General features: G+C 41.8%; 1 protein-coding gene across 1 annotated transcript in view; it reads left to right on the forward strand.

Annotated features, from left to right (window-relative positions):
- Positions 1 to 24,512, forward strand: part of Glis3 (GLIS family zinc finger 3) — a 407,081-nt gene that overhangs the window by 347,834 nt on the left and 34,735 nt on the right. The window contains 2 exon segments of the mRNA XM_040745944.1: positions 1,134 to 1,284; positions 19,696 to 19,864. Of these exon segments, the coding sequence (XP_040601878.1) occupies positions 1,134 to 1,284; positions 19,696 to 19,864 (320 nt within the window).

The following is a 24,512-nucleotide window of genomic DNA, read 5'->3' on the forward strand; positions in this document are numbered from 1 at the left end:
TTTTTAGATACTATGTTTTTAACACAATTAGGTTAATATTTTTATGTCACCAAATGTTCCATTGTAATTTTTCATTCACGTTACATTTATAAAATTTATGTTTGTAAAGATATTGGGGTTGTAGGTGACTGAATGTTTTGCAAGCATTGAGGACTTGAGCTCAACCCCCAGCAGCCACATAAACACTTAGAATTGTAGTGATGGAGTGGGTATAGTAGGGTTCCTGGGGTCAGTGGTCAGCCAATCCAGTCTAGTTGGTGAACTATGAGCCAATGAGCCCCTGTTTAGAGGCGGTTGATGGTACCCTGAAGATGACACCAAGGCTTTTTTCTTCAGCTTACATGCATGCCTAGACATACACCTACACACAAACACATAAACACATGCACACATTCACACACAGACACATATACATGTTCTCATTCATACCCACACACATACATATACAAACACTTGCACAAATAAACACCCACATGTAATAAAATTAATCAGGTAAATTTTCACTTATGCTACATTTTAAATATACTTTGGGTTAATATTTACATGTGACTCACATGTAAAATTAATTGTGTGTGACTAAATGAAGAAATTCCTATTTTTTGTGTGACATAGTATTGGGGTTTGTTGTTAGTAGTTTCATTTAATCATGTTCTGTATTTAAACTTCATCCTGAGTATGTTGCTCTCATGTAATATTTCTAAGCATCAAAAAACATTTTTTTCTAAGCATCAAACCTCAGTGGAGATTACTGAGTTTTCTCCTGATATCTTTTTTGTGCTAGTATCTCTGTCCTTAAAATGTGGACAAAGTCTGTTTGAGTTTGTTTTTGCCATCACTGTGACTTCCGATTAGATACTGAGGGAGCAAATAAATGGAACTATAATAGGAAGTTGGGTTCTCAGAAGTGCAGCTATCAAGGTCTGCAGCCACGTTTCCTGAGGCACCTGCCAGGCATTGTGGGGCTGGAGAACTGACCCTTCTGTTGATGCTGTTACACTCATGCCTTTCTCTCCAGGGCTGCCTGATAAACATTTGTGGATTGTATCACATCAACCTTTGGGGGCATGAGGCCTTTCCAGACAGGTGTTCTAAGGACCAGCCTTTCTCATCTCTATTCTTTTTTCTCCTTTCAGCTACGGTCTAGCACTGAGCTCCATCCAGATCTCCTCACGGACTGCCTTGCCGTGCAGCCCCTGCAGCCAGCCACTTCCCCCAGAGATGCTGCTGCTGATGGCGCTGTAGGATGCTCTCCAGGGCCAGGGCCTGCAGCCGAACTCTATCCAGGTAAGCATGCAACAGCAACTCTTGTTCACCTGAGAATTCACCAGTGATCGTCTGCACTCGCTGTGTCAGTAGTCTGAAGTTGTTCTCCTGTGCCAGCTTGACACAGCAGACCTTCCTTTTCCTCAAATAACACGTTAGTCCATCTAGTTCTGGGCTCCTGTCAGAAGTTTGATGCTCTAACCCCTCCCAGGAATCTTAAACTGATTTAGATGCAAAGGAAATGATTGGCCCTGAAGCAGGCAGCAGACTGCATGTGGATTCTAAATGGAATAGACTTTATCATCTTTCTGTTTTATGTGGAAGCCCCAGGTTGCTACAGAAACTTTCATATTGGTAAACCAACTTGTAAGAATATCCATTAATGTGCCTAAAACAAAGGGCAAAGAAGGGAGGACACTCTAGATCTTTCGTCTACCTCGGATTGAATCATAGGTGCCCCTATATTCACAAAATTGCAGGTTGCAATGAAAAAGGAAAGAGCTCATTACTTTTCTTTGATTGCATTAGCTTGCAGTTTAGGTGCATTTTCAGGTCTCTATGGTGGTGGAGTACTTGAGCAAGCATAGCTAGTTTTATTACTTTACACACAGAAAGCTCTCGCTGCAAGCCATCTGAAAACAAGTCAAACCAGCACCACATTCCAGACAATGAGACTTTTCCATTTTCAGTGACTTGCAGATCTCACTCCCATTTGCATCCGATTCCATATCTAGGTTGGCAGCATGCTATTTTTTTTGAGAAGGACTAATAAGCCATAGAGAATGAAGAATTTACTGATGCATTACAGTGGAATGGGAGAAAGACATGCTTGTGTGGCTTTTTAAGCTTGACAGTTCTCAAGATGATCCAGCACAGGAGAAAAGGGCATCAAGCAGTCATTTCAAGAACATCAGTCATCAAGACATTCTTAATCACAGTGGGCCAGCATCAAGGAAACTTTAGCAGTTGCTTGGGGACTTAGTCTTTGAAACAACATAGCCTCATTTTTTTCCAGATTCAGACAGATTAAAACTGATTTGAATGGCTAACCGAATCTTAAAGAGATAAATAGATGCTTCATCAAATGTGCATGGCTACTGTATAACACTACCAACACATACTGAAAACTGTTGTACTAGACATGGATAGCTTTTGTTTACATAGGAGCTGTTGGTTTGCAAATTGCCAACACACGAACATTCATTCTAACACACTAAATGAATTAACAATAAGGTTTAAACAACCTATAAAACATCCTTCTACTTTTTCAGGCAGTGATCTGGAACTCAGAGGTTAAGATCAAAGCTAATCAGAGGTGACTGAGAAGACCAACATACAATAGTAATAGTTTTCAGGGATTGGCCAGTCTTGTCCCAAATCTTGGACACTATAACACCTGCTGCTATGGAAAAGGTTGTCTGTGTTGTATACATAAAAAATACGATTCATTTTCAACACTCTTGTGTTAGTCTGGGTGTGCATTTTCACATGTCAGGGAAAATTTTTAAAGTTTCAGAATTTTCAACTTTCTAGTTTTAAATGGCTTTGCCATGTCAATAGAGTTCCACTTTCTTACTTTTGATGCTTTTCTATACTTGGTTCTCAAAGAGATCTTGAGCTCTTGCCTTTGAGCCTCCAGCTGTGGCAGAAGAGCTATAACACCAGGCAAGGAAGCAGAAGTTTCCACCACAGCTGTCCACATAGCATCTTCCAGTTGGCAGGCATTTTCTGCCTCTGAAACGACTTGGTGAAGCAGGTAGCCACCCTACCATCTTTCCCTGGGATTTTATCTCTCCAGGTAGCTTAAAAGTGCAAAGCTTATTCTCCTTACTTTTATGTTTTATGTCTGTTTCCCTAGGATGCTATTGTACTTTCTTGGCCTCTGAACTATTTTTAAATAATTGATTATACCTTTGGATTTGCTGAGTAGGCAAAAAAATCACAGAGGCAAAAATCAGACAGGGAGGAAAACTATAAAACCAAGCTAGCTTACATGCCTTCTTTATTAATTCCTAGAAAGACACACGTGTGGAGTGCATGTGCACATCAGCTGCACATGGCTAAAGGTCTCCAGACACATGCCAAATCATGGCACATGCCAAAGGCGTGCTGGAAACTGCTCATTAATTACTTAAACTTGAAATCTGAATTGTTGTGTCTACTTGATGTAGGGTAAGAAGTGCTTGGAGATCGGTTGGGGTGTGGTTCAGTGGTAGGGGTCTTGTGTAGCATGTTTGAGACCTTGGATTCTGTCCTCAACACTGGACTAGGGTGTGGTTCAGTATAGAGGGCTTGTTTGGCATGTTTGAGACCTTGGGTTCCATCTTAAGGACTGCACAAAATGCTTGGTTATTCCCTTCACATAAAAAAATCATACAGATACAGTAAATCAAGAAAACACTTCCTTAATGATTATCAGATGCATATGCCTTTTGTTGCTAGCTAAATGATTTAGTACAGAAATACTTTGTTGAGTGTAGGTGGGTATAGGAAGGGAAGGCCTTAAGCATGGCTTTGATCACCATCGTCCCTCAGATGTCACATAATTCAGGACCAGAAGGATGATCTGCACAGCATTAAGATGAGTCGGTAAGAGACCCTACATGTCCTAAAGTATCTGCTTCCTTTATTGAAGCAGATCTCTCAGGTTGATGAGCCAGTGCTCGATTGGAATGGAATGCCTGAAAAGACTTCCTTTGTGTAGGCCATGCTGAGGGTGATTTTAAATTGTGGTGTGTACTTTCTCACTGTTGGAAAATCCCTGGGTTCTCTGGGCCCGCTGCTGAGTGGTCCCAGAGGCAGGGGCAGTTGTGAAAGGACCCTGAGAATGGATCATGTCTAGTTGCTTTCAGACACTATGTCCCAGATCATGGCCCAGGTCAGTGTGGGAATTCCAGGTGCTTTATTGAGGATCTGAGAGAGACTGCTTCATAGTAGGTCAAGTGTGCGTTCCACTTTTAGGGCTTTAGGACCAGTATAAATCTGAGCTCATATAATGAGCTGATGAAGTTGGCAAGTCTAAATTTAATGAATGCACAACAGCATGGACCAACTGGACCAGTGCCTGGTTTTGGCAGAAGGTCCACACACTAACAACGGATGCCTCAGGCAAATGATCATATCTTGTGTGGCTACAAAAGTAATGGTCCCCTCTGAACCACAGCTGCAACTGTGGACACAATATGAGGTGACTCTAGTGAGCCAGTGACCTCGGTCATGTAGACTTGGTGCTACACACTAGAATAATCTAGCAGAAGCCCAAATCCCTGAACTCGCTCAGAACTACTGATCAGAGGGGCTAAAGCATGAGTGAAGGCTGTCAGATAACCCAAGAGGAGGTGAGGCCTGCTCTGCCCTCACTCATCCCCCAGGCCAGCCTGGTAAATACACAACCATGCAAGAGCCATCTCCAGATGATCTAGGCTTCTCATGGAAGGCAATGAGTTTTTTAGTCCAACAGAAACTACTATAAAATGAAGCACTAATGCAGCAGAAGCAAGAGAGTTCTCAAAGAATGGTGTGTGGGGGGAAGGAGGGTTATTGGCACTGTTTCTCTTAGGTTACAAAGTAATCCTTATGTTTATAGCTAGTAAGTCCTGTTGAACTATTCAAATTTTAATGTAGATTTAAGTTTTTCAAGGAAAAAACGGGGGTCTCTTTATGTCCCAATATCACAAATGAGCATAAGAGGGAAATGAAGATTTCTTTATAAAATTTTATATTGCCATTAGCTCTCCATCCCATTACTCGGAGAAGGGATCTTTTCTCCTGCAATAATATCAGTTCTGTAATAAATAGCACTGTGTTAACATGCTTTGTGAATAGTGTTTCATTTTAGTGTAATCTCATGTTATATGTTTTAATATATTTTTTACATTCTTAAATTGAGTGTATTTGCTGTCTTTGGACAGCTTCTTGGAAGGTTGTAAATGTTAGCTATAATTTTCTGTGAAAGTACCTCCTATGGTTTCTTCTAAAAAACTGGTTGTTAATTTAGGGGGTGGTCATTAGAGGCCTCTAAACTGACACACAATTTCCCAGTAGATTAAACTTTATAGGAGAGAGCTGTAAAAAATTGAACATAAGCTACATTAAAGTCTTCAGAAAGACATGGACCATTGTAAAACGCATAAATATGCCTTGCATTATCTTCAGAAGCACTGTTTTATTTGGAATTTACGAAGCAGAGAAAGCAACTGAGAAATTTTGAAATAGGGGTGGACAGAAGGGAGTGAAGAAAAAAGGAAAATGAAGGAACTATCTGTGCTTTTATGATGCTTTCCCTGGTAGTGTCTTGAGCTGTCATCAGAAGCTACGTCACTTTAAAGCAAGGTTCTCAACCTGTGGGTCGTGACCCCTGTGAAGGTCAAATGATCCTTTCATAGGAGTCACATATCAGATATCTTGCATATCAGATAAATAAATTACAATTCATAGCAGTAGCAAAATTATAGTTATGAAGTAGCAATGAAAATAATCTTATGAGGAGCTGTGTTAAGGGGTTGCAGCATTAGGAAGGTTGAGAACCACTGATTACAGCAGTTCCTGTTGACAATTGTCTATCAACTTGGACTGAAGTCAGTGACAGTAGGAGCAAGCACCGTGTCCTCTTCTGTGGGCTCTAATGTATATATAGTTCAGTCCTTCCTAACCTTGAGCCAGTCCAACAGTGTATATAACGTCAGCAGATGGCCTTGTGAAAATGTACTTTTCTGAGCCCATCCCTGGAGTTTCTGAATCAGTAGTTCTGAAAAACTCAAAGCTTTGAATCTCTGCAGAATTATTCTAACAAGTTCCCAGGTGACACAAGGTGCTGTTCATCCAGGCAGCTCACTTTGGAATCCTTCGTTTGACTCACAATATATGGGGATGTGGCTTCTATCAAAACCCCATTGGAATTTTCTAGAGGGCAGTTAGAGTGTGTCTATAGTACACAAACATGTTGTTCACTGGAGAAATCTGCCCAAGGCTCACTTGTTTGTTTTTTAATTAAGAGTGAGCTTTTATTATACATACTCCATTAAAGCAAGTTAAAATGTTGGTTCCTAGGCAGCACAGGCCACACTGACATGTATGGAGCAGTTACAGCTGTTACTACCTTTATATGTTTGCAAACTGCTAAATTGGGTGCTTCGGTTTGTCCTTGTGTGCATATTCCCTTGTACTCTTGCTGACTTTTCACACAAAATAAGGCCGAATCACTCAGTTTTCGACCTGCATGAGTTTTTCCTATAAAGACATTTTCGGGGTGAACAAGAAATGTGTTCCAACCCATCAGAGGGGAGACAAAGGAATAAGGCTTGACAGCTGTGACTTTGTCCCCCACTAGGGAAGGACTTGCTTGTCTTTGTGTTGTCATTTATGCCCCCTACCCCACTACTCATTTAATATTATTTTGTCAGTAGGATATGAGAAGGGCTGGTTGTATCTGCTTTGTACTCTGTCTCAAGCAGGTCTGAAGGAACAGATGCATGGCAGGATGGAATTCAGACTAGAACTTACAAATTGAAACATTTAATACCTTGTGTGTCTGTGTGGGAATGAGCCAAACTTGGGTCCAAAGTTCTGACTTTCTACTTCCATTGAAGTTAGCCCCCAAGGAAAGAAAGAAATAGGAAGTTATTTCCTTCTGTCCGAATCACAGAGGGTTTTTTTTTTTTTCCTTAAGAACTGCTTATTTTTGGTGTTTGTAGTCCCAGTGAGAATTCCTTTCAATTGTTGTATGGACACTATAAAGAAAGGTTAAAGATGACATGGGGATATAAAATGGAGGACATTACTGGATTAACTCACATGAAACTTGAGATACTTTACAGTAATAAGAGAATAGTGTCAGAGCTAGATAGACTATGGTAATATGTGCCCATTCTCTGTTAACCAAAAGCTCTGTCTTGGGGATTGTCACTTTTAGTGTCTTCCTTGCTATTGTCATGAACTGATCAGCCCCATTCCTGTTCCACAACCATGGCCTGAACCACTCTTTTGCCCCACACTGGAAGTAGCAGGCACCTCTTTGGAGTCTTGATCCTCTTCCTGAGTTTACCTGTATTTGCCTCACTTCCACAACTATTTCTAGCTGGAGTTTGGCCATCTTGCACACTGGCTCACTTCTGTCTCAGCGAACCTGGTTGCTCATGGTTCATGTCTGTCTTCTTGTCTATCATCTATCTACATGTGCATACATGTGTGTATGAATGTATATATATACATATATATATGAATGCATCATCTATCTATCTATCATCCATCTGTCTGTCTATCTTACCTATCTGTTAGCCTTGGATTGCAGAATTGAGCCTTTCCCTTAGTGTTTCTGTGAATGCCTTTTCATGTCCTAAGAAATGACAGGTTTTGTGCCACTGAATCGTTTCCTCTAAAAGTGTAGAGAGTCTATCACTTCCACCTTGTAGGAGTGAACAGCTGCAGAAAGTGATGGGTCACTATTAAAGGTGACAAGCTGTCATCAGTCTGCATAGGAATTTGTTCCTCAGGCTAGTCCATACCAAATATTTTTATCCTTCTTTTTTTACCTTCCATTTTAAAGGTCTTGCTATTCAACTCTGGCTGGCTTAGAACTCACTATGTAAACAATACTAACAATGAACTTATAAAAATCCTCCTGCCTCTGCCTTACCAGTTTGGGGATTCCAGGTATATATCATCATGCCTGGCTTTTACATCAAGCATTTCTAAGAAACGGATATGCTTTTTGAGAAATGCAATATAACTACTGGCCAGTGTCAATGGGAGAGAAATGCCCTCAGTTCCATTTGCTTGAATGCTTAGGCAGTTTATATTTATATAAGCAATAAGAGTGAGTAGTATTCTGTGTCTCCTTTTAAAAGTCATATATGTCATTAGTGACACAAGTTTCCCTTACTATCCATGAAGCCAGTCTGCTCACACACAGTATTTACAAATGGAAACACTTCCTTGCCTCCAACTGAGACATTTCCCTTACTGAGATTGATCACTGGACTTAATGACATTAAGAGTTCTTAGGAGGCAGTAATGTTCAACATCTGTTAGTGCTAACTATTGCTGTGTTCAAATACTAGGAAATGTATATTACAGTCCTGAACAAAATAGGACACAGGTGCCACAAATTACCTGCCACCCTAATAGTTTTTGTTGTTGTTTTTAGAAATAGGGGAGTGGTCAAAGAAATTAAAGTTGAAATCAGCATCATTGAGTAGAATAAAAGAAAACTAAAATGGAATTCTTCAAATTTTCTATCTGGTTCTTTGCTTAGCAGTTCACGTTATGTTTTTAATGCAGGAGATCTACTGTGGGGCTTTAAATATAAAATTGGATTCAGAAACTCACCACTTAGGTGTCAATGACTCTGAACTCACAATGTCAAAATTATGTTTTGATGATTACTAGAGTTCGAATACAAAAATAGTGCTTCAGTTGTTGTTATTTTTGTAAGACAGTGTGATGCAGAAAGACTGTGGGACTAAATCTAAAGCCCCACATGGCTCTCGGCCTGCTGGTATTGTGTTTAGGGAAGTCACCTTCCTTTTAGGAAAGGTGGTAGTGGGAATCCCATAGGGCTGTTGTGAGATGAAATGCAGAAAAGAACCCAGTGAGCTCACTGCCAACTTGAAAGTTCTCAGTGGCTCTCTTTCCTTACCCCTTCCCTCCCTCTCTCCCCTGCTCTCTCCCTCCCTGCCTCCTGCCCTCCCTCTTTGTTTAAAGGACTGTTAATAAGCCAAGTTGAACTCAGTGACACACACAAGCACCCCTTTTGTCCTCCCATTGTATCCCAGGTCGTAAGTACTACAGAGAGTCCAGAGACAGTTTCTTCCTAGAAGCTGAGACAAGATTCCTCCTTGGAGCTTGCAGATGCTAAGCCCTGTTTTCAGATCTCTACGTTAGACTTTTGTTCCACTGACACAAAGAGTCCACGTCTCCTTAGACTGGCTTTCCAGAGTGCCCACACCATGTCTGCTTGAAAAATGAACTTAATGAGCAGCGAACCTGTGAGGTGAAGCAGGTGCAGAAACAGCGCAATTGTATTGATGGCCTGGGCTGATGCAATGTCATTGTGTTCTTGGTGTCATTTTGTAAGTAGTCTCATTCAGGCTCTGTCATTTACCTCAAAATATAGTCCATGTGCCTATAAAACAACTTTTGGCTATTTTCTTACCCCAAATTTAGTTTTTACAATTTATATTTCTCTAATCTTACTGTGGTGGTTTCTTTGTAGCTATTATGCAATAGGTAATTTGTTACACTGGAGATTAGCAAACCGCCCACAGGCCACATCTGGCCTACCTCCTGTTTTTGTATGTCCAAAGAACTAGTGGTAGTTTTAAGAATTTTAAAGGTAAATTTAAACAAAAATAAGTTATTAGGCTTTGAATGAGGATAACTGCTTAAAGAACTGAGGGCATTGCTTCTTGCCCACAAACCTAAAACTCTCTGGTCCTTTCCACAAACGATTTAGTGACCTCAGCTTCAGACTTACATCTGGAACCTTTGTCAATGACCAAATGAAATCAAGGAAGCCATAAAGTGAATTAACTAAAATAAATTAATTAAAGAAGAGAATGTGTACTAAGAGAAGTTAAGAGCATATAATTAATGTTTAGGAATTTGGGTAGGCCTATAATCTTTTAGATTTAGCAGATACTTCAGAAGTCTCCCAGCCCATGGCCTTGCAGAGAACTTTATGAGGCCCAGCAATGAAAGCAGATGGTAGCAAAGTCTCTCTTGAAGGGATTCAGGCTGAGTTTTCTCCTCTTTATCTTCCCTGGGATACTCTCTGAAGCCCTAAGATTAGAGGCCCTCAAATAGAAGAATCCCTGAAGTCATCACCTAACAAATAGATCTACAGAGGCAACCCGGGGTGGACCCTGGGAGACATGGTTCTCATCCAGGAGGAAGCTTCCAGAAAGAAAATAACTGGGTTTTAGGCATGATGAGCCAGAAACTGGCAGTGAGATCCAGGAGCCATCCAGGTTTTACCCTATCCACATTTGCTCTTCCTAGAAGGGGAGTATCTCAGCCTGTAGCGTTCCACAGCCCGCTTTCTAAAAGCAGAGCTTCCCTGAGATGTACACCCCAGTTCTCAGAAATAAAACAAGAAACTGGAACATCAGGCTTGAGGGTCCCACTTGCTCATAGTCCAACAGGGAGCATACTTGCTTCCTCAAAATACATTGTGTCTCACAGTAGACCTTGAAGTCAGTATAACCGAAGACTGAGGCTGCTGTTTCCCAAATAGAGAAAAATATCCAATCAAGATTCTTTCCAAAATGTTGTACATGAACATGAATTCTTGATAAAATGTGACTGTCTTCTTGGAGCTAGTAAGCTAGAAGGTAAAGAAAAGCTGTGAGAACAAAAGAAGGGGCCACAACAAAACCAGTTTCATTGTCTTGAGGTTTTACCTCAGGCCAGTGATAACCTCAGACTGGACTCTCACTGTACCTCAGTTCCTGAAAAGCACTGTTGTTACTAACTTTTACACACCTAGGAAAGACAGGTTGCCTCAGAGTCCACAGATCAGCATTTCGTTCTGCTAGAAAAGCAAGGTCATCAAAACCAGGTTGGCCGTTCTTGCTGTAGCTATGTTTGTAAGCAGCCTTGACTACAAATGGGTTCAGAGTTCATGTGGAAGGAAAGCAGGTGGGGTCGTGGACCCTGCCTTTGTGGTATCGCCACGGAATACATAGCAAGGGTTAGGAGACCCAATATGTCTACTAAAATGGTTATTACTTTTTATGAATAAGTTGGACTTTGCTACAAAGACATAGCAGAGAACTTTCTAATTACCACCAGGAGAAATTGGTCATGCCAGCCCAATCTTTCTTCTTTCTGCTTTTCCATTCTGACTTGAAAGGGGTGAAAATCTAAAGTACAGGGAGAGACAAAATTCAGATATGCAAAGGGAAGTCTTGAGTGATTTGCATGTTCACTTACCCTACAGACTTTGCTATGTAATTTAGGGTGACTGAGTAGGAGAGTTGATACCTAAGAGAAGAGAAACGCGGTCTGAGATTTGAGGTTTGATGTGTCATGCATTGTCTGGAAAGATCTAAGAGGGCTGCATGAAATGTTGGCCTCAGAGAAGTGCCAGAATGATGCCTTTTGAGTTGCAACAGAATGTCTTTGTTCTGAAGCACAGATGTTCCAGGAACTTTCCTGAACAGAAGCTAATTACATCTGGTATTTCAGAATGTTTGATGGTAACCTTTGGCATTCATGCTGGTGACATACCTTCTAGTTCTATCATGGTATATTCCAGAAAGGCTTGAGAGCATGTATACTCTTCTGAACACTAATAACATCTTCCCTGGTGGTAAATCTAGCTGCATGCACTAGAAATGTAATTGGGCTGCCTACTCTGAAGTTTGGAGCTCTTGGGAGAATATCTGTTTGTAAGAGAACCTGAATATTCATGTAACTGTCCAGACATCAATAAATTCTTATTTTACCTTATTTATTTCTGTTCCCTGGTGAACAGCGGCACTGTTAAACACAAAGCTAATAGGTACATTCCTCTGAGCTGTACCCCTACTTACCTTAATTCAGCAGCCCCCTAACACATCGCTTTATCCATTGCTAGGTAGCTCTCCTGTCAGGTGACACATGAATGTTTTCTTTGTCTTAGAGCACTGGAGACATTTGCCACTGTTTGCCATCAATTAGCTGAGGGTAGTGTGTCAGGGCTGTACGGGTATTGTCATTTTAGTCTGACAGCCACCCGATGTGGTTGAGAAGGAATTGTTTCATTATGCTGTTATGGAGCTGCTGGATAATGATACTCCACACTGCAAAGTGGGGAATGAGGGGAAGATGGGCAGAAAGAATGGATTTTTAGTGATTGGCAATATTAAAATTATTCATGCCGTGAGGAGAGGGGAAAGATTAGGGATGAATGTGCAAACCCTTAGGAAGTGGCTTTCTCTTAATACAACCGGATTGTGGATGCAGTGTCACCTTTCCTGATGGAGAGGCAGAGGGGCAGTACCCTGACTTTAGGCGGGAAGGAAAAAGGGAACAGCCCCTTCTCATCCACAACAAGGATTACCGTAAATTGGGTTTCTCCCATTCTCCAATTAACTTTAGAATTAAATACAGGCTTCCTAGTAAATTTCCCTGGCAGACATTGTCCTTGCTAGCAAACTTGGGTATGTGAATTTAGGTCAGGAGGGCGTTTTCCATTGGATGACAGTGCAATTAAATTGCTTTGAGGTGTTTTTTTGAGGAACAGCAGATGATATTAGACTTAAATTTTCACTTTTGGGGAACAAATTTCTGGATAACCCCCAAAATTGGCCATTTTCCTCAGAGCATCTAAAGGGAAGACTTCCTTTAAATTCTGAAAATTAACTAAGGCTGGATCTGTAAGCTCTTGGAGAGGAGAAACAAACAAAAAGAAGCACCGAAATTGTAAAAATACTTCAAGATAAACTAAGCTTCAAGAGGGACAATTGTGTTGACATTTTAGTAACAGCCCATTTTCCCTCCTTAACGAAGTACAGTCATGCATGAAAATGACTTGTTATCTTCTAAACTGAAATGTATTATGGGTTGTGTCTCAAAGGTGTGTATTACGCTTTCAAAGTAAAGGACAACATTTTAACCCTATGGGGATTCATTCTAGGCACCAAACACTTTGTAGCACATGCATAACAATATTGAGCAATAAAAAGCTGATTGAATGTGATACATAGACCCATCCATTGCGATGAACTCCAATGCACAGTTTCTATGCCTTTTTCTTTCTACCTGGACTTTAGATAAGAAAGCTTAATTGAATATTTACCAATTATGTGTATGTCTTTGTGATTCCCTAATCACATTAAAATTGTATTAATTGCAGTAATATAGTCAAATGATAAGAGCATTCGGTGAGTGTATAAACATAGTTCAGCCTTTGTGCTATGTGTTTTTTAATTTTTTAATCTTATTTTATTTTCTGTATATCAGTGTTTTGACTGCATGTATGTCTGTATGACTGTGTACCACATGTGCTGTATCCACAAAGGTACCAGTCCAATGGAACTGGAATTACAGATGTTTGTGAGTTCCCATGAAGGTACTAGGAACCAAACCTTGGCCTTATTCAAGAATAGTAAAGGGTGTTAACTGCTGAGCCATCTCTCCAGCCCCCATTTTGGGCTTTTAATACATTATGTAACTATTTCTTCATGCAGTCCTATGAAGTATTATCCTTTTTAAGATGAAGAAATGTCAGGCAATCATTAATGCTAAGTTTCAAATGTAAATCCATGTGACTCCCATTGGGTACACTTTCTTTTATTCCTGACCATGCTGACACTGTCTATCCTGAGTGCTTGATTTCTGATGAGGCCAAAGGAGCCAAAATCACCACTTCGGTTAAATGGCTTCTTGAACTCCTCCCATGTCTGTATTTCTCCTCTCGGGAAAGAGACAGAGAGACAAGATTAAGCTCACCTTTCATATGGACCCTCTAATTCTTGTTAATGTCTACTTGAGAGCCAATTTACTTTGGGCTCATTGATTAGTTTGCTCCTCTGTGCCTTGACCCTTGAAATTCTGCCTAAGAGATGAATGGTCAGCCCAGACTTCTTTCCCCACGCTAGCCACTGAGCAATTAATGTCATTTCTCAGGAGCCCAACCAACATGGCTCTGACATTCATTACAAGTGAGAGTCACCATCTTCGAATAACTGTCATTCCCTTTCTAGTGAGGACAGACCAGAGCCTTGCTAGGGCTTTTCAGCAGCCGTGAATGCTTGCAGGAAAGCTCAGTGGTACACACACACACACACACACACACACACACACACACACACACACACACACACACACACAGTAAATCTCCTCTAGGCTCATTATCGATGGCCCAGGACATCCTGATTGCTACAGTAAAGGGTTCCTATAGCTGATCACTCATGCATCACCCTGCAGGCCTCTCTCCTTCTCTTACTTGTGGATCAGTATGCCTCTGACTTGGATCTGAAATCTTTATTCAGGTAAAAGCACATTTCTTACCCACTGTTTGTTTTCCAAACCAAATAATTCAGTTAATTTCTTATCCGGATTACATTTCAGGGCAAGTAGATTTCCCTCATCGGGAGCTGAGAATGGGCAGGGACAGAGAGTGTGTTTCTGACCGTCTGTCTCTCTGAGTGTTGCAGCCACTTGTGTTCCTCTACTCCAAGTGACTTTTCAGACACCCTGCTAGATATAGATGCAGCTTGTCTCCATCCACCTGGCACTTGAGAGGCATTGTGGGGCGGTAGTTAGAAGTATATGACCTGAAGTCTCGCTTTGAATTTTACCTTCACCTGTGGCTCACCGAGTGACCACAGCCATGTCATCTAACCAGGAATGAGGTTGGACCTCCAGCCTCATTTATAAATAGCAAATCTTTGTATGTCCTTGACACATGACAAGCATTCGATCAGTCCTACCTGTGAGTTCCCAATATGGAGAAGGAAGCAGATGACATGGAGCTGAGACCTAGTTCAGCCCCTGCTACCCCATATGTGTACCTGGACCCCTTGGAGAGTCACAAGATGTTTAGACTCTCAACCTGCCTCGGCCTAAGACCTAGGGAATCAGAAAGTGTATCTTCCTTCCATGGCTCTTTTGGGTATCAGATTATTTCATCTCAAAGAATGGAGGTATAGCTGTTTGTTACTGCCCTGGGGTTTGAAGCTAGTTTTACTCGTGCCAGTCCAGGACTTGCCCATTGAGCTATACCTATAACTTCCACTTTTGACTTTTATTTGAGACCGTCTCACTTAATTGCCCAGACAGGCCTTGAACTTGAAATCCCCTTGCTTTATTCTACCTGTTATGTAGGATTATAGGTTTACTCCGCCAGGCCTGTCTATGCTAGCTATTTTATGCCTCTGACTGAAAGGAAAGTCTTATGTGCCCATCCTCTGCATGGATGGAAACAGTCACCAAATGATGTAGATGGTACCCTCCCACAGCTCTAGGATGGCCCAAGGCAAGTAGTCTTTTTTGGGGTCCCTAAAGTACTCCTTTCATCCTCAGTTCACATGGTGAATACCTCACAAATGAAGTATCCCAAAGGTGCCCTGTTCATTAAAAATAATATAATAATAGCTATTGATAATATAATACATAGTTTAAAGTGGCAGCCTTTGAGTTAGCACCTAAGCGCCATATGAAGCACAAAGCCACCTCTCCCTACCACTGCCATAAGCCAGGCCCCGTGAAAGAGTCCATGGCAGGAGGGAACTGGGCTCCTGGCCCGGGGCAGCAGGCAGAGTTTATACATTCATTGTTTGACCAAGCTTCATTTCCTTTGGGACTCTACCGTCTCTTAATCACAAATGCATTTAAGGGTTTCTAGTTTGTTCTTTTGCTGTGCCTAATCAGTTGTTCCACCTGCCATTCACCAACCCTGCGTGGAAGTTCACTGAAAAGCCCCCTTCCAGCTTTGGAGACAGCACTGACCCCCAAGGTGACACCAACAATGAAAGCTACCTCGAAGGCAGTCTGTGTCTGGTTGATTTGGTCATAACCGTTTTGTTAATATTGTGCTGTGTTCTGGAGGGCTCTGGTCTCTTCTTTAGGCTTTGATCAATAGACCACATTGTACACTCCACTGGTTGAGTTGTGGAAATCATTTCGAATAAATACAGTACAGAAATGTCTTTTTCCTTTTGTGAATAACCTCATAGTTCCACCCCAACATGGAGATTTTCTTCCTAAGACTGGAAATCCCTTGGCAAAGCCTGTGCTTTTGTCAGTAAGCATGTGCTGAAGCCAGCAGGTCTGCGAGAAGCCGGAAGGTATTGAAACTTAAAACACTTCAGGTTTAGCACCTGCTTTATGCAAACAAGGTGTTGGAATGTTATGTTCAAATGAATAAAGGAGCAATACTTGGAGACTATATACTTAAGAGTATATCATAGATGCATGGTTTGATAAGGTTAGTCATCCCTGGAAGTCACTGTAGACAGCAAAGACATTTTCTGGGCCACGATGGCAGTTTCTGAGACTTGCGGGTCCTTCATAAAGGGCAAGGATAGTTAGTTCCTGTACCTGTAGCTAGCTGACTTCAGAGAGGTGTCCTTTGGATGTACATTAGAAAGCCATGGTTGTTTCTCTTATTACTTATCCTCAGTTTCAAGTCATTATTTTGATCATAAGTAATATCTACAACTAGCAATTAAACCCTGGACTCTGCAAGCAGACTCATCTGTATAGACATTGATAATTAGTTTCTTTCAACTAAGGCATAATCTCTCTATAATTCTCTTAAATCTCTTTAATTTTCATTCCATATCTTACAACACAGAAGTAAGTGATTGACTTTCTTTTGCAGAAAAGTGATTGATTATGCCCTATGTAAGAAACTGTTCAAAAACCTTCACATTCAGACTTTAAATTGAAACCCGGAGGCTCTCTTTTTCTTCTTCTCATGGGGTCCCTGGTAGAGGATCTTTCCCTGTTTCAGTATTATGAATCAGCTATAGCTATAAGAGGAAGTGCTGTGGACATGTTTGACCTCGGAGCTTGGAAAACAGAATCCTTAGCCAGTCACCTCAAATTCCTTACCCAGCACATCTTCTGTACCATGTCCTCCTCCTGGCCATCGTAGGGTACCTATGTATAGCTTAGACAGTCCCTTCCTCAGCTTGCCATTGTACGCCTGGCTTTCTGCCCTAGGACTCCTGGATATCTAGAGGTTAGGCCTCTGTGTCATGAGTCTGTTTACAAATTTGAGAGAATTAACACTTCTCTGGGGCACCTTTGATCAGAAGGGGGCAGAAATTGTTGGATAAAATATCTACCTCTATATTAGAGCCCCAAGATAGATTTTTGTTGGCATTTTGATTGTCTTTATTCCTTAACAAAGCAAACATGAATTGATGCAGTTGGAGATAGGAGACACTAAACATGTTTTGTTTTGTAGTTTATCCCAGGACCAAGTTTTTTGTCTGCCATATTATAGCTACTACATAACTATTTGTGGAATGATTGGCATCTTAGAGAAGTATGAGAAGAGGCCAGGGTTGTAGCTCAGTGGCAAATCTTTTTCTTAACAGGCATTATGTTCCAGGTTCAGTACCCAGCATAGGGAGGGGGAGGGAGAGGAAGGTGGAAATAGTAAAATAAGCATGTCAAGGTAGAGGACTTAACAAAAGTACTAAAGTATAAACTGTTGTAATTAATTTGGAATGTGGTTGGGTAGAACCACAAATTAGTGTGTATCAGAACATGGTTAAAAGGCCAACATTAGTAAATCTTGGTATTTTGATAGAATTAATGAATATAGGCATTTCTCCATTTTCAAGCTGAAACCCACTCAAGGACAGGAGTACAAAAATGATAGAATAACTAATATATATGTATATGAATACATATATAGCAGCCTCATCATCTAAAATAATGTTGGATAGATAGATGGTGGATAAACAAATGATAGGTGGTTGGTTGTGACTTGGCTGGGAGAAAGGATAGTTCCTCAGCAACTCCTTGCTTTCAGTGACAGGCTATAAGTGGTGCCATATTTTTAGCTTATTTAGTTGTAGCTAATGTGAAATCAGCAGTTACTGTAGACCTTTGGGAAACACCCTATTTTCTGCTGAACCATACAGTAAAGCGTAGCATGAGTAACCAAGTTTCCTATTGCCCACTTGGTGGCTAACAGCAAGGCAGTGTGTCCTGTGATAAACAAACACATACAAACAAAAATACCTCTAGGGGTACATAAGTGAAGGGTACACTCAGCACCAATTACAAAATAAATGAGAGCCGTTGTTTCTGTATTTAAGCAGAATTATTTTTCAAGGTAGCTATGCTTTCATGGTGTCTGTGTGACCTATTATTCCATTAGTTTTTAGAACAGTATATAAAACCCACGCTCCATGCTGACAAACACCAATATTGAAACTATTGCTACAGTCAATCCAAACAGCCTTCTCCCTTGGGCCACATTATTATTTGGAATACAAGCAGAATTGTGGATCCCTGAGCCAGCAGGGCACAAATGAGGGCAGTGATTCATAAGGTGACTCCAGCGAGTTTGCAAATGTGCAACTTGCATGAAGGCTGACACACACAAGAGAAGCTGGGGGTTGACTTTTTGAACTAGTAAGCACTTCCTGGCCCCACTGCCACTTTGGGACCTAGAGGACTATGGAAGGGTGAAGGTTTCTGAGGATACGAGTGAGCCTGATGGAATGCTGATTTACCAGAAATAAACCCTTCACATCAGATCACACCCATGTCAGGAGCTTTTTGAGCGGGAAGATGGTAATTCTGCCTCTTCACATGCTCCCCTAAGTCCTTGAACTCTTATTCCATTGGATTAGTCTTTGGGGGCTGGGTCACCTGGGGTCTTAATTCTACCCTGGTGAGGTTGGCTGAAAGTGATATTGGTCTAAAAATACAACTCCCTGAACTTTTAAACCTTCAGATCTTTTTTTTTATATAATATGATTTTCTTAATCCTGAGCTTGATTTCTTTAATTAAAAAATCCATTTGTTCTTTGATATTGGTAAAGTTCAGAAGGAGCAGGAATGGGCATAGAACAGTGCTGTGTGCAAAGGAGGAAGCGGAGGAGAGTCAGTAATGATGCCGCCTGACTCCAGCCTAATGATATGTCTGCCAGGTAGGCCCCTCACACTGAGGCCCTTCCTCCCTGCTAGACTTTGAAAGTGACAAGCCCTGGTTATCAGGTGACATGGTACCAATTAGCTGATGTAAATGGGCACGCAGGCAAGTTTGAGGTCAGATGCAGCTGAGGTGAGGCTGCCCCAATAACGCTAACCATCAGTGCATGATTGGCAGTGTGGGGAGAGACCCCCAGAGCTGTGTGGGAGCACCACCTTTTCCTATTGTGTCATCTTAGATAAGGACTTCTTTGGAATAAGAACAAGAATATTCATCACACCGTCAAAGAAATGCTTGGGCATTCTAGGCTCTTAGTTAAGGGTGGGACCCTATGCTGTACTGCAGTTATTTTACACTGACTGTGGAGGGGCCTGACCCACAGTGTCTAACTACACAGTGAGAAGGGACAGAAGACCTGTCTTGTGCCCCTTGCAGTCAGCTGACTGAATTGCGGTCATACAACTGTCATCTTCCATGACTGAAAGGCACAGACACGAAAATGTTTGCTTAGAAGCCAGCAGCACAAGATCAGGTAATTGCAATGACCAGATAGGAAGCGGGCAGGGCACACAGCGCTTCAGAGACGAAGGTGAGCCTGGAGGAAGCCCAGCTGGAACGCCCCGAGATGGTGGTGACCACACAAGAGCCAGGGAACTTGTTCCACCACAGAAACAAAAGCTGTGTGTATCGATGAAGGGGAGAACTGTTCCCTAAAAGGCACTCAGAGAAAAAAACAAACAAGCCCTGAAATATGCCTGCTGCCAGCCGTGGTGTTTAAAATGTGGCCCCTTTCACAGCTCCATCTCATGCTGCCTCTCTCTTGATTTCAGCTCCCATTTTTGCCAGCAATCATCCGAGCCGAAGTGGAACAGCTGCTGGGACCGCGCCACCCCCACATCCTGTCAGTCACCCTTCTCCGGGACATAATGTACAGGGGAGCCCCCACAACCCCTCCTCCCAGTTACCTCCACTCACAGCTGTGGACACAAGCACCGAGAGGTAAGGCCATCTGTCTCTCTCTCATAATAGGTGTTGCCGCCAAGAGGAGAGCTCTGACAGTCGCTGCGTTTTATTAATAATCCGTTGGTGGGTTGAGTTACCCAGGGGTGACATTTTAAAAGTAACATACACAAAGCATGTGGACCAAATACCTCATTATCTGGTACATTTTTATAACAAATGAAATGATACTGGCAGTCGGCAACAACTCAAGTGTCAGGAGCTAGAAAATGTATCACAGTGTCCCGCCTTTGCCACAGAACCTTGCCACAGACTCAGTTTTAGGTGAGTTGAGGGGCTGGCTCTCCAGGTACAAACAGTGCCATGGTCACACAGATAGCAATGTAAGTTTGTGTGCTAGGAAGCCTTCCATTATTGATAAAAATGTCTGAAAACCAGTAAACATACAAGTTGGTTTTGGCTCACGATTTCAGTGATTTTCCCCCCATGATCACTGGGCCTTGCTTTGGGTTCATCAGGGTGGGAGTCTGTGGCAGAGAAGACCTGCTAGCCTCATGGTGTCAATTTCTCCTTCAAGGGCATATCCCCAACCACCTCACTTCCTGTCACTAGAACCAAGTCCTAAGAGTTCCACTTCCTCCCCAAGGAGCACTACAGGATGATACCCAGAAATGTCTTAACACACAGGCCATGGGCAATTGTTCAAGATTCAAACTGCAGCACCTTGGGAAAAGATGACAAAGTGACAGAAAATACTATATGACAGTCAGAAAGCAACTGTTTACGCAATACTTTTGTTGGTATCATCCTCAGAAAGAATTTCTATGGGAAAAATCCTATTCAACTGTATATTCCATTTTTATTTCTGAATTTTCCAATGGGTTTATCTGTTTGGGGCTGGAGGCAGGTTCTCATCTGTTTCTGTGAACCGCAAAGCCAGTTTCTCTGTGAGTTAAAGGCATGGTGTCATAGGCACCGAGAGTAAAGGAAGTTTTCTCTACACAGATAAAAGGGAGCAGCATCTCAGATAGCAAGGACACTGCAAAATGAGTAGGAGGAGAGGGCTTGCGGGAAGCAAAACGGTCTTGACCGCTCAGGATAGCAGCATGCACAGTGATGATGGTTGGGTGATAATGGGCTGTCTGGCTTCTATGGAACCATGTGTTTTAAGCTGAGGTGTTGCCCTTGTCCTACTGGAAGCAAATAGCCATTGTTAGATGAAACATGCGATGAGTTGACTTTATAGAGGAAGGACTCTGCATAAGAAAGCCGTTTGCAGTTGGAATGAGAGATGGAAGGGCGCAACGTGAAGCTGTTTCAGGGTTCCTGAACAATGTGATGCCTTGAAGCAAGACACACAAGTGAGGAGAGTTCACTCAAGAGCTTTATTAGGAGGCAGATTTGCCAAAGAATAAAGAAAAGAAGCCAGCTCAATGTCCAAGTTGTCTCTGGAAAACTGCGCGTTTAACAAAAGTTGGAAAACAAACAAACAAAAAAAAACAGTAGGACTTCAGTTTCAGAGAATGACTTATGAGATAGTAAAAGAACCAAAGAACCACATGTGAACGCATGTGATAATTAGAAGTGGGAATCAGAGAGTAAGAAGTATTTTATCAGTCGTGTGTGCATGGTAAAGTATAGCGTCCGCTGGAGAATGTCGGCATAACCACGTCATGGTAGCCACCCATTACATGCATGGTCACTGGAAACAAAAATCTATCCTCCGATTACCTGAGCTTATCTCTTTAGTGTTTTTACAGTTTCCAAATGGACTAAAAGTGGTGTTCACCATGGTAGCTCACACCAGGCTGCTTAGACACACAGACAGTCCCTTGGAGTGACTGAGGGATTAGGGATGGCATCTAGAGAATGTTCCATGATCACGGTGACTCAGTGTAAGTAAGTCACTATGGAGAGAGAAAGAAGGGGACAGGACGGCACAATAGCTGTGATATGTGAATGATGAGGTAGACGTCTGCACTTTTTCGGGTTTATATTGCTGCATGTCCTTGCCACAGGATGTGTACTCCGACCCCACCTCACTGACTGGACTGGGCAAATGTGAGATGTGGCTTATCTCTTCCAGTCAGGTTGGAGAAGAGGATGACATGAAGAAGCCCTGAATTATTCACTGTGTTTGCACTAGGGACCAGGATGAAAAGGCAGAGAGGAAATGGGCTTACCTTCCGCTCAGGGTTTATACATCTTTGCTCTGTTTGCCTGGGAAATTCCCCAGTAAAAACTCCAGCAGCTTTCTTAACGGAAACAGGTTGATCACACTTTGCGATTTTAGTGGGGCACTGGCATCTTTTCCTGCTTCGCAGGCATTGATTCATCATTTACTTAGCTTTAGCTCATTAATAAAATGGGCTGAGTCACTGTCAGAAGTTAGAAAAGGCCCCCAGCAACTGCCCATCTAAAGTCAAGTCCTTTGATCCTGACCATCGTAAAATAAATGTAATTCCCTCAATTTGATGAGAGTCAGTTTTTATTTTTAAATACGAGCTGAATGACACGTAGTTTCAGGGATTTTAACAGTGCCACAACACATCCCTGATGCTGATTTCAACTTCTATGTCTTGTTGTATGAGCCACCACCATTACTTTATGTGTGTGGCAGTGGTTTCCCTTGAGAGGAACTTAAGTATCTTTAGAAATGGTAATTCTTTGGGTGTTGTAGTATGTCTGCTACACCAGCAAATCACAAAAATATTTATGCACGGCCATTTTGAACTGGAAAAATCTTTGTAGCCTTAGTCTGTGTCACTCATCTCTTCAAGAGAATGTCAACCGCCTCTCCTCCTTCTGAAGGTCACATGTGGTACACTGTGTGGTACAGTAACAGGGATGGGATGGGAGCTCTGGACTCCCCACAAAGGAGAGGCCTATAGACACTGTCTTGTCCCCCACCTCTGAGACACAGAAGACTGAAGCAAAAGGAAGGATTGGATCTCTTTGCAGAATGTGTAGTCTGGCACAGGAGTTAAGATCTGGAAATGTTAGGAATCATTGTTTTGGAAAAAATAGTTAAATTACCTTTATCAATATGTTATTTCAGATGTGATGTTGCTAGAATTCTAGGCACTTGGATATATAAGAGGGCTTGTATGTCATTGACCATCCAAAGCTAATCCTCATAGGGGCCATGCTCTAACTCATTACTGGAAACTTGGTACCATCTGCCTAGATGCTGAAGGTCAAAGAGTCACCATTTCTCTGCATTGTTTTTGTAAGTAATAAAGCTCTCCAATCCAGGCAAGCCAGCCTGTTCACTACTTCGTGCTTAGATTTCTCAATGCCATGCCTTAATCTAACCTTTCCAGCTATTATATGCAGCCTTCAGTGCTCAGCTCAGTTCTCAGCCCTGGAAACCTGCCCCGCCTCTCAGGTCAGAGGCTGACACCCCTGTAGAGCCCCTTGGTTCTTAGAATCCGTTATATATGTCATAGATCTGATAGTGCATGTACCAGCTAGAGCTGAGTTCGATGTTGGAGGGCAGAGGCCTTGTTTCCTCATAACCTTCAGAGTATTTTTCTCAGAGTTATATGATGGTTCATGTTCAAGAAGCTTTAACAGTGGATAGGGAGAATTGAAGAAAATACCTGGGAAATAGGAAGACATTGCCTACCACTGAACCCAGGAAACTTCCCATAGTTTTCTCTTTGATTTTTGTTTTGTTTTTTGTCAGAGGACAGTGGTCTTGATTCTTAATGCTTCTGCCATCTTATAACTCTTGCAAACTTTGATGCAATACCTAGGTACTAGTCTACCATGCATATAGGCACACATATAGGTACGGTGCTTTCTGTGGCCATCGATACTAGAAGCCTGGTACTGTGATCTCGTATTTGCATATGTAGCATCAGAATACATCAAAACTAGGCTTGTTGCTTCCTAGTCTTGCTCCTGAGCAAACAGGGATCTTGGTGTCTTCAGCTGCATAGCTTTTCCATAGACTCACGTACATTATGCATAATCTTCCTTCTCTCTTCTTAATCTCCTAGTATATATATTCAGTAATCATAAAAATATAGCAAGATGTTAGAGCTTATCAGGGTCTATCCTAGTCCTGAGGATTCTGTGGTTCATGGAGTCTTTCATTGGGCTGGTATTTATGAAGCATGGGATAGGCTGGATACTGACTACACCATGGGACACATGATAAACTAGAACCATACCTTCTCTGAGCACTAAGTCTACTGGGGGCAGCCAAGCTAATAGGCTGTGATTACTTAGACAAGGGAAGGGTGATACAAGGGCTTTGAAAGGCACAGAGAGAGAAAGAGCTTCTTTTCTCAAAATGAGGGAAGAAACAATGTCACCAGGCCTCCCCCCATCCCCCCAAGGGTACTAAAGATGTGTGCAATTGTCAAGAGACAATATAACAAGCATGGGCATGTCACTGAGAATGACCCTATATTAGCCACATTAAGGAATTTCATCTTCCTCTAGAGATCAAGAATCTGTATGTTCAGCCAATAGGAAACTGTGGTGACTATAGCATTTGTTCTAAATGTGCCGGATGTTTACCCATAATAAATACAGAATATCTTTCAGAAGAAATGACAGGAAATGGGAAAGTGTTTCATTTGGTCTCAGTCAGACAAAGGCTGTCCTCTGTAACTCTTAGACTAATAAGTCAGCACCGTGAGTTTGATGTTATTTTATTTCCCAGTACAATTTGAAA

Source organism: Mesocricetus auratus, unplaced genomic scaffold (genome assembly GCF_017639785.1).
Source record: "Mesocricetus auratus isolate SY011 unplaced genomic scaffold, BCM_Maur_2.0 Super-Scaffold_4256, whole genome shotgun sequence".
In the NCBI taxonomy this organism is placed as follows: Eukaryota; Metazoa; Chordata; class Mammalia; order Rodentia; family Cricetidae; genus Mesocricetus; species Mesocricetus auratus.